Source organism: Papaver somniferum, unplaced genomic scaffold, assembly GCF_003573695.1.
Source record: "Papaver somniferum cultivar HN1 unplaced genomic scaffold, ASM357369v1 unplaced-scaffold_10, whole genome shotgun sequence".
Lineage (NCBI taxonomy): Eukaryota > Viridiplantae > Streptophyta > Magnoliopsida > Ranunculales > Papaveraceae > Papaver > Papaver somniferum.
In genome coordinates this window covers 13,062,683-13,074,436 of record NW_020618825.1, presented here as the reverse complement: position 1 = coordinate 13,074,436, position 11,754 = coordinate 13,062,683, and the positions used below count along the sequence as shown (strand labels likewise).

The 11,754-nt window shown below is 35.1% G+C and overlaps 1 protein-coding gene across 1 annotated transcript; it reads left to right on the top strand.

Annotated features, from left to right (window-relative positions):
• The first annotated feature begins 3,968 nt into the window (after window positions 1-3,968).
• LOC113326366 (putative F-box protein At3g52320) lies at window positions 3,969-5,126 on the top strand. The gene has a single exon (XM_026574107.1). The coding sequence runs from the start codon at window positions 3,969-3,971 to the stop codon at window positions 5,124-5,126; it is 1,158 nt and encodes a 385-aa protein (XP_026429892.1).
• Window positions 5,127-11,754: the final 6,628 nt, after the last annotated feature.

Genomic DNA, 11,754 nt, shown 5'->3' with positions numbered 1-11,754 from the left:
CGGGTAATGCCTGATCAGTTCCACTCGTTTTTTTTGGTGGAAATTGTATATCAAAATCTTTCTTTCATAAAAAAGAAATATTTGAACTCTGTTTGTTCATTCTCCAGGCATATAATTTTAGTCAAGGAATCCGTTACACAACGAGAACTGATTTTGCTAACAGAGGCTGGGGGGAGATGTCCATTACGGACTCTAACAAGTAATAAGTAAATATATTCGGCAAGTTCCTACGTTGGGTGAGCATATTCCTAAACTTCTTTATGTGTTAATATTCATGTTTGAGCACTAGAACCATTAGTGGGAGTCAGATAATAGAGAATTCTACCACTGTCGGGAAAATATTGTGACGAGTCCTCTTTTGTATCTAAAGACTTAAAGGCCTTGACAAATAAAGCTCCCACGTTGAACGGTGAGGAAACCCTCGCTTTTTATTGGTCGAAATAAGCCTTTTTTGAGTTTTGTGAAACGAGCGTTTTGGTGAGGATACTTGGCAACGTACGATTGGGTTAAATTTAAAAAAAATAGGAAAAAGATTAAAAAAAGGAAACCAAATTTAATTTGGAATTCATGACATGGCAATATTTAGGTGAGGACACTTGCACGTATGATTGGTTTAAAAATTACAAACTTAAAAAGGAAAACCTAACTTACTGTGTTTTGGAATTTTTTTGAAATCCAAATTCAATTTGGAAATCGAGTAACTACTATATTAGGATTTTTTTTTTCCAAATTAATATATAAAGGGGAAAAAATACACATATATTCTGCGAAAATAAAAGGAAAAAATAAATAAAATATGCACATATTCTCCACTAATTTAATGTATTTTCCCCACCACATCAAATAGAGAAAAGCCCCGCGCATTCCAAGTTAAAAGGAAAAATAAATAAAATTTGCACACATTCTCCAACTTATTTAATGTATTTGCCCGCCACACCATATCAAAAATACATCGCCACGGGCGGGACGAAACCCCGCGCTCACCAAATTTAAAATACATCGATATGGGGAGGGCGAAGCCCCGCACACACCAAATCAAAATTACATTTCCACGGGATGGGACGAAGTCCTGCGCACAACAGTTAAAAGGGTGCGTAGCACGGGCACAAATCTAGTTATTAACTAATTGGAATTTATCTCAAATTCTCGAGTTTCTAAGATTCAACGGCCAAAATCTAATCAATTAGAATTCAAAAAATGTTATATAATCTTATTCTGGGCGGAAGATTATTTTAGATTTAGAATTCGATATTTGTCGACTAGCAGTCCAATTTAATTTAGATGTGATATTATTTTGATGGACTTAACCAACATTTACCGTTCCGTACAAATAGTTGTCATCCCCTTATGTGAGTTATACATAAATCTCCATACTATTCTTATAATCAGATAACGTTAAATGAATACGCTTCCATGGGAAGCTGGTGGAGGAAGAAGACTCTCTCTTACACTCAGCATTATCGTATTTTACGTTCGGCATGAATATCAGTAAAATTATTATTCTGAATATATAAGAGAGATTTTGCTTCCTCTTCCAGTTTCCCATGGAGAAGAATTCATTTACTGTTATTTGATTTATTGTTATGGTATGGTGATTTATTTGTCACTCAGAGAAAGTGATGGTAACTATTTATACCCTGTTGTCGTTAAGTATATTCAAGTTTAATTTATCATGCTTAAATTTATCGGAACTACAAAAACACTGTATATTCAAGTTTAATTCTAGAAAGTATATGCTTAAGATGATGTAACATCTCTTGGATTCTAACTGGTTTAGTTTTGTGCTTTGGATCTTAGTTACAAAAGAAATTGAGATAAAGTCCAGTAGTTAATAATGCCAAAAAATGGAGTCCTGTTTTGACGCATACCATGTAAAAACACTCATCAACCCTTATCTACACTTATTTGATAAAGAAAGCGTATTTTTGTGAGAGAATTAGGTTTTTTGTGAGGAAGAATTGGAAAAAAAAACTTAGATTTTTGAGATTGTTGTAATTCAAGATGGGTGATTTAAATGATTGCGGAAAATTTATATTGTAAACACAATATAATACATATATATATACTTCGAGATTACGTTTAATGCCCTTTTTAAAGGTTGAATTCCTAAAAAAATTGAATTTTCATTAATATCGAAACTTGAAGGTGTTGGTGACAATTTGAATCATCAAGACAAAGCTCTATGATTGATTCGGACGCTTCCGGAATCATACAAAAATTATCTCAGAATTTTGTGAGTCGATCATCGTTTACTACATTAGAAGTTTGCAATGCTTTAGCTGCATAGGATATTCCTCAAGATGCGAAAGAGAGATCTGGTTAGTAATATTACTGAAGATGTGTATGCTGATGGGAAGAGAGTTGGTAGCAACAAAGGTCAAATAACAGTTCTCAAAGGTGATTCCTACAAGTGTGGTCAATTTTCAAACGAAAATTGATTGATAAGCCAAACTTTGTCACAAATTTTTTCCAGGATGTCTATGTATGCCAGGTTAGGCCGATTATATACTTGGTTTTGAAAATCTTTTACAACAGTGTTTACCTCACAAGAACTAGTCATGCATTCAAAGCTCTCACACAATAAGAACCCTAGCTGCCTTTTTCTTCTCTCATAAACAGACGCTTATTAGCTCTCTACGGGAAATTCCTATGGCAATCAACAAATAGTTGTTTTTGTTGAGCCACGTGGATGACCAAACACGTTTTCGTAAATCAGAGCAAAATCAACAAATGTGGTTTTTTTTACGGTCTCACTACTATTTCTTTTTAATATATAAAATATTTGGTAGGATAGAGTTAAAGTTTAAAATGTTTAAAATATTGGATTTAGGTAAGATAAAATAGGATAAATTGAGATAAAGAATAGTAAAATAATATTTGGGAAACAGAGAAACAGATTTTGAAGTGAGCAGTTTTGGATCACCTGCTGGAGGATTTACTACAGCCGCTGGTGTTTCTAGAAAAACCGCCAGGTTTTGGATGACACGCCAACATATTTGATGTCTCCATGTGGTTGTTCGTTAAGCATTGGTAATCTACAACCGCACTCGACAAACCATCAAATTTATTGGTTTGCCCATCCGTTTTTCAAATTTGTTAAGTCTATAGTGGGAGCAAGTAAGAATAAAAAGATCTATAACTCTAACCCTACGAGTCCTTTTATACAAACTTGCCCCTGAAAACTTCTTAGATTAGGTTTCTCCCTCGATTAGATAACTGACTCAAACTAGGAAATCAAATAACTTCGGAAACACCCCATATAGTGATTCTGACCCGTTCCAAAAGATCCCGGAAATTAATAGAACAAAACCTAACAAATCTATTGTGACGCGTTTGTTGGTACATCAACACGGTACCTTTTACTACCCATGGTTGTCATTATTCAAAAAATCAATCTTCAGGTTCTTCAAAAGGCTAGCATTTCTTCATCACTAGCACTTGAGTGTGCACGAGTACCGGCCACACTTTCAAACGGTCAGCTATGCTATTACAGAGATGCCCATAAATAAATATGAAATCTGATAACTTAAAAATGCACATATATTCATTGTATTTTTATGCACTCGAAACTCGAATGCATGATAGCAGGAATTTAAACATAACGAATTTAATTAAAGACAGCTAATTAACAAAGAAACTTGAACCACGTAGGGACAGCAGAATGAATGAGGGATTGTTGTACATAATGATTATATTCTTTCTTTCTTTTTTTAAATCCATTTTCTATTATTGTAGAATTTGTCTTATTTATCAGGTTCGTTGATAGCACGCCTGCACGAGGACGTGTATATGGCCGGCCTCTTCTGTGAATTGTTTGTTGATAATGATAGCACGTCTCCGGACTAGTGTACATGAAGTAATTAATATGTAGATTTGTGCAACCATATATGAAATAAACGAGTTTATAAATACAGAGAATGATTGACTTCATTCCATGATTCTTTACCAGCAAGGTGGGTTCAATTACAATGATATCTACATTGAATTCCAGCACAGAAGATTTTGTTGATTTACCAACAGATGTCTTCCATGACATCTTTCTTCGTCTTCCATACAAATATGTATACAAATTCAGGTGCGTTTCGAAGGTATGGCTTACACTTCTCTCTGATGCTTCACTCGTGAAAAAGGTATTCAAGACCACTACTAGTATTTTGAATCAATCACCTGCGTCTCATATCCAATTATTTCAAGCTTCAACCTCTCAAAAACTTCATCATGAGAGTCATAATGAATTTTGTTTCAATCTTCTCAAAGATTCATCCATATGGCGCCTACGCCTTTTAGCTTCATGCAATAATGGTTTAGTTCTGTATTCAACACGTCGTTGGAGGTGTTACTACGTATTTAATCCGCTAACAAAACAACGAGTCTCACTTCCTCGTCGCCCTAAGCAGGATATGGGAAACGTTGGATATACTAGACTAGTATCAGAATACTCGGTCAATAATCTTACATGTAACTATAAGGTGATTTTCATTCCAGTTTTTGTCAGTGATGCTGGTTATTTCAGCTTTCAGATCTTCTCTTCCCAAACGGGTGCGTGGAATATACATAATATTCAAGGTAGTAAAGGTATATTTACTTGTTATAGTGATATGATTATCCGCAGTGGAGTCTTGTATTGGACTGATGAAGACGGTGGGAGCAACCAGCATATCATCAGAGCTTATAATCTCAAGACTTTTCAATGCGAAAGGATCGAATTGCCGACTAATTGGCCTATATATAAGAAGCTTGATGGGTTTTTTGGTAAGTCAGAAGGTTCCATCTATTATGGCCACATTGATCAGACAAGAGATATGCCGGATTTTCTCAGTGTTTGGGTACTTGAGGAGGACCACACCAATGGAGGATGGGTTTGGCAACTGGTGCACCATAATATTGAACTGGAGGGTCACGTATCATCGGAAAAAGTTGGTGGCATGCTCAAATATTTCAATCCGGTGGACCGAAATGTTGTGATTTTCGCAAGTGATAGCTTTTGTTTGGCCTATAACATTGGAACTGGAACATTTGAAGTTCTCCGTAGTTCTTCTGTTCCTCCATTTAAAACCAATATAACTATTTCTTCATCGCCGCTTCCGATAACACCAAAATCCACACTGATTCCTTCATTACCTTGATGAGATCTTTAATTCTAGTTTCTGTCAACGTAGAACATTTTTTTTCTCATTCTTTGTTTTAGATTCTATGAGTCTTGTTATGGTTAATTCTACAGATATGCCCTTCCAAAGATCGGAGGTCTTAGGCCGTCACCTAAGTCCAGCAAATAACTCTCTAGTCAAAAATAAAATAGGGAAAAATATCGTTTGGTCCTTTTTTAGGTGGACCCATGTTTGTTTAGTCCTTTGGTCAAACACCTTTACTGTTTGGTTCATAATTATTTAAAAATATTTAAAATGGACAAAAATACCCTTCCGTATTAACTTTTTTTTTTGTAGCAGTTCATTCTTCAAAATGAACTCATGTTAATTTCTACTTATTTTTTCAGAAATCACCTAAAAAAACAGAGTTCATTCCAGAAAATGAACTCCATATAAAACATAAAACAACAGAGTTCATTCCAGAAATGAACTCCATATAAAAACCTAAAAAAACAGAGTTCATTCCAGAATTGAACTCCATATAAAAACCTAAAAAAAACAGAGTTCATTCCAAAAATGAACTCCATCTAAAAACCTAATAAAACAGAGTTCATTCCAGAAATGAACTCCATATAAAAATCTAAAAAAACAGACTTCATTCCAGAAATGAACTCCATATAAAAAACCTAAAAAAAAAAACAGAGTTCGTTCCAGAAATGAACTCCATATAAAAACCTAATAAAACAGAGTTCATTCCAGAAATAAACTCCATATAAAAACCTACAAAAACAGACTTCATTCCAGAAATGAAGTCCATATAAAAACCTAAAAAAACAGACTTCATTCCAGAAATGAAGTCCATATAAAAACCTACACAAACCAGAGTTCATTCCAGAAATGAAGTCCATATAAAAACCTAAAAAAACAGACTTCATTCCAGAAATGAAGTCCATATAAAAACCTAAAAAAACAGATTTTATTCCAAAAATGAAGTCCATATAAAAACCTACACAAACCAGAGTTCATTCCAGAAATGAAGTCCATATAAAAACCTAAAAAAACAGACTTCATTCCAGAAATAAAGTCCATATAAAACCTATACAAACCAGAGTTCATTCCAGAAATGAAGTTCGTATAAAAACCTATACAAACTAGAGTTCACTCCAGGAATGAAGTCCATATAAAAACCTAAAAAAACAGATTTCATTCCAGAAATGAAGTCCATATAAAAACCTATACAAACCAGACTTCATTTCTGGAATGAACTCCATCTAAAAACATCAGCATCATCATCTTCATCTTCAAGTAATTTTCAAGTAAATCTGAGAATGAGATATTTTCTAGTAATTTTGGTATATATGTGGTCACCCTAGGACCAAACCATTATTTTCTAGGACCAAGCAATAATATAAGGGTATTTCTGCCACCACACAATGAAAATTACATCATCCATGACATCACCCTAGGACCAAACCATAATATTTAGGACCAAACTATAATATATTTTCCCAAGTAGGACCAAACAGACACATGACTGAGTCAACTGGACTAGACTCTCTCTAATATATTATTCTTAGGACCATAGGGTATTTCCTACAATAAAATACTCGTCAATGTTTCTGTTAACGTTGTATTCAGTGTCTTGAATACGTTTAGTATTCTGTTTGGGCTTGTTTTCATATATCCAGCCCATTTGTGTGTTTTCTAACCTAGGTTTTGGTAAGAGAAATAGGAAGAGAGAGCAAGGCACCAAAAGGGGACTAGGGTTCTTGAGAGGGCATTGAATCAAATCTTTTTAACTTGTTTGATCATAGTAAAATCATTTCATCGTCTTTGCAAGTGGATGTAGATCATCTTGATCGAACCACTATAAATCCTTGTGTTCTGTGTGTGCTTGATTTACTTTGATTTCACTTCTATTTCATATCTTGATTGATTGTGCTATCTTGAGCCATTTGTTCTAACAAATTGGTATTAAAACTACGGGTGGGAGCGATCTACAATGGAGGAAAAATATGAGATTGAGAAGTTTGACAGAAGGAATGATTTTAATCTATGGACGCTAACGATGAGGTCTATTTTGGTGCAAAAAGGTTTGGTGAAAACTTTTTAAAGGGGAAAACGGCTCTAGCAACAACATTGAAGGGTGAAGAAGTGGAAGAACTCATGGACAAAACACATGGAGTAATTATGTTGTGTTTGAGCAATGAGGTCTTGAGAGAAGTGGCGACACAAAAGACTAAGGATGGGTTATGGACAAATTGGAGTAAAGGTATATGATTAAATTTGTGATTCATCGTCTTTACCTTAAGAAGAAATTACATACTCTTGGAATATTTATGTGAATGAATGTTTATTATAGATCATATTGATGATTATAATAAAATTCTCTTGGATATGGCAAATATTGATGTGAAAATTGAAGATAAAGACCCAACATTAGGCTTTCTTTATTCCTTACCACCATCTTATGATAACTTTGTTGATACCGTAATGTAATGAGAAAACTACAATATCCATGGAAGATGTTAAGGAGGATTTGAACTCAGGAGAGTTGAAGAATACCGGTATTTATGATAAAATTCACGAGATGGGTTGTTTGTTAGGGGGGGGGGGGGGGGGGGGGAGCAAAAGGGTGGTTTAGATAGAAGTAGATCAAAGTCAAGGTCTAAGTCTAAATCGGGTATATTCAAATGTTTTCATTGTAAGTTAGAAGGGAATTTCAAGAAAAATTATCCGGAATGGAAGAATCTTTAGAAGCATACAAACCAAGGCACCGCTATAAATGTTGAAGAAGAAAGTGATGATGTAAGACTTCTAACGGTTTGTACCGAAGGCTCGGATAGTGGAAAAGTTTTTATGCGAAACGATATCACTTTTAAAGTGGTGGGTGTAGGTACAATCAAAATTAATATGGATGATGGTGTAGTGAGGATTTTAACTAAGGTCAGGCATGTTCCATATTTGAGAAGAAATCTGATTTTTTAAGGTACACTTGATTCAAATGGTTGCAAGTATCAAGGTGGAGTTATTCTTGTCTCAAGGGGAAGTCTTACAATCGTGGAAGTGATAGACGCATTTATGTGTCTATTTTGTTCTCAATTATGTATATTGTTAGTGCTCGATTTTGTATTTATTTTGGCTTTTTATGTCTTTGTAGGTGTTTTTGGAAAAATAAGATTTTGCGGCGAAATTGGCTCGAAAAGTGTTTTTTTTGCATTCATGGGAGGACATTTGCTATTCGGACCCTCACTTTGGATAAGGGGTAACCTAATTACTAAGGGGAATCCCATTTCCAGGCAGCGGATAATCGCACCCCTACTCTGGATAGGGGGCGACCATCTTCTTCATTTGAAAAAAAAAATTGGCGGGAAACAAAACCAGTTACGGGAGATTTTAGGGTTCAATCTCTAGGCAACTTCCGAAGAGATTCAATCGGAGAAATTCGTTGGTACGTACTTGAATGGAGTAAACAGGCATGGTATGTTTGTTTAAATCAAGAAACTTTGGCTGTTAACTCGGTGTTAGTCGAAACAGGGAGGCAAATATCATGGGTTTCTATTTTACGGAAAAAGGGAGAGTTTTACTCGGACTTTATCATGGATTTCGATTGGTTTGGGCTGGATATTTCAAAACAGGGTTCGTATGTGTTTTAGGCTAGTTTCTTATCAAGACTTGAGATGGAAGGTACGTAATGAGATTGGAAGGATATGCACTCTGCAATATTTACTGCTATCTTTAGAAGAAGTTTCAACAAAACAGAAGACATAGAGAAGCTTGGCAGGGAAAGAAATCCCGAGACTTGAGATGGAGTGAAGATAAGAAGAGCCGAAGATTTCTTGAAGTGGAATCGACCTGTGGGCTATAAAAGGAGTTGGGATAGCTCATAGAAGACTTACGTACACTTTGGGGAAGTTTAGAACATAACAGAGCACAAAAACACCAAGTTGCAGAGATACAGGCGAGAGGAAGAAGAAGAACTCAGAACAGCAGTAAGAGACAGTCGCAGAATCCGTGGCCTTTTCTTTCAAATTCAATCAGTTTGTCACAATTTCTGTAACAGTTATTCAGAGTTCGCAGCAGTTTTGTGTTAGGGTACTTTGTAACAGTGGTTCGTACAATTATATCCGTTACAAACACGTTGTTTTATACCTTCTCTTCTTTTTAATCAACTTTTGAGCAACAAACATGTATTTTGAGCAAGTGATTAATATGAGGAGCTAAACCGAACACTGGGACGACGGAGGAAGCACTTTTTCATCATTGTGGTAATTCTATTAATTCTTTATATGACAGTTTGCACTAAAATTGAATTGATTTATGATTTCTCTTGAATGGTTGTGATTTCAATTGATGGGTCATGCTTAGCTTAAGTGTTTTGATGTCCCATGCTTTAGATTTACAGTCATTACTTTCGGAATCTACTTTGGAAAAGAATAACAGTTAATAATCTTTATCATATGAGCTATAATTGTGTAGAATTGATTTTTGAACCACATGAGTATGAAAATTGGTGAAATCCCGAGTCTCAGTACCTCTCGTTATTGTGACAACTTTTTTTTGTGTATATATTTTCTTTATTATTAAGTCTGAAATCGAGTCTACACAAGTCCGAGTTGAACGAACTTTATTTACCACTATAAAACCACATCAATTTTTGGCGCCGTCGACGCGGACTTGTATTTTGATTTGTTTTAGGTTTCTTTTTATTTTTTTTGTTCATTTTTACGCGTTTTGGTATTTTTCGATTCTTTTCAGATTTGGATCGAAGCTACAAGGAAAGAAAAATGCTATAAAAGTAAAGCATCGCCAGAGAAGGAAAGAAAAGAGGAATCTGAAAGGAGTGAAGAAGAAGATTTTGTATATAGTTATTTTGTTTTATTTTTAGAAACTGTAAATAGAGTTTTATTTTTGTAATTTTTCTTTTCCTTTTTGGACATTTTTATTTTTAAACCCTAAGGAAGGGTTAAAAATTAAATATAAACTGTTTGCAGGGAAGGACGACAGTTACGATACTGTCTCGGCCCCTCGGGTTCGTACACTGACATTGAAGTCGTTGGCCTGAGTCGACTTCAACAGTTCGTCGCCCGTCTGGTACGGGAGGTAAGACTCTATCCACCCACGAATCCCCTGTCAGTGGGTTTTATTTTGTGTGACAACTCACACCCCTGCAGTAGAATGTCGAACTGGTATTACAATAGCCAATACAACGAATATCCGACTGAGTTTCAAAATGGACGTTACTACTTTGACCATAGTGTGAATAGTGGTTGGGAACATCAGCCTTTTGAAGATTATGGTCCATACCATGGTGATCCCAATTACTATCCACATAAGCACCGGTCATATGAGAAAAATTCTTATATTTCTCCTTTAGAAGAGTCTCTCAGGAAATTAGAAGAGTCGACACGTAGGATAGCTGATATGAATAACTTAGTTTATGACGAAAGAAAACTTTCTATAGAGGAATCCCTCAAGCTGATAGCTGAGACGAACGAAAGAATTGCTCGAAATAATCTTAATTTTCAATACAGTGTCTCCAATAATACCCTTGAAAATGAGGATAGTTATTTGCATAAACAGGATGACGAGGATAAAATTGGTTATTGGTTACACTACTTGTTTAGATGAGTTTCAACCATTTTCATGTTCTTATAATGATGATTATGATGAGGATAATGTTGATGAAGAATTTGAAATATGTAGGCATAGTGATCAGGAATTTTTTACTCCGATTAAGCTTTACGATGATAATATTATTTCTAGTACAAATTCAAATATTTTAATAATTATTCACCTATTCAAAAGGACGAGGATTTGACTAGAGATACCCCCATTTTAGACGATGTGGTATTTCCTGTTTACGAAGTCGATAATGGTTTAGAGGAACGAGTTTATTCTGAGAATACTGTTTTAGAGTCCCAGGACTTAGAAACATTAGTCTTAGATGAAGAAGATGAACTCGTATAGCTTTTAAATATGAGTGAGGATGCATCACTTGAGTATAATCTACACAAAGAAATTGACCATTTTCAGGATTCTGATGATCTAGAAATTAGGGAAATTGTAGCTAGTCTATCTAGAGACACCCAAAACTCTAAGTTTGGGGGTGATTATCATTCTCCTTGTGTCTTACCTTTAGCTCTTACAGAGATCCCTCACTTGGGACTTGACACATGTTCCTCAACCATTTTAAAATATTATCTTCATACATGTTTTCCTGAACCTAGCGATGTCCATAAGGAAGTTCAGTTGTTAGAAACCCATCCTCTGGTTGATGTGGTTTGCCCAGGCTATGATACCAAGATTGACTTTGTTTTCCCACCAAATATTTTTCTTCCAAATGTGGGGATGTATGAATTTCAAATGTGTCAGTTACTGAGTTTTGAGACTAAACCTAAGTACTTTAGGATATTAGAAACGACACATTTGCCTAAGATTGACCATCACTTTCATCGTGGTCAAATGTGTGAGCCAAAACTGATTGACTTTAAAGATCCGCAATTGTTCAGGCTATTATTATGTGCTTCTAAGATTTTACTTGAGTTTTTCCAGACTCTAATACCTGAATCGGATCTTAGCTACGAGGAAACGCAACCCATGAAAATATTTTATTTGGACCCAGTTATAGAACCTGAACCTGAACCACAACTAGATGTAGTTGTCT

Bases quoted from the DNA above. Each gene is read 5' to 3' on its own strand.
- LOC113326366 (XM_026574107.1), top strand. From the start codon at position 3,969: ATGATATCTACATTGAATTCCAGCACAGAAGATTTTGTTGATTTACCA.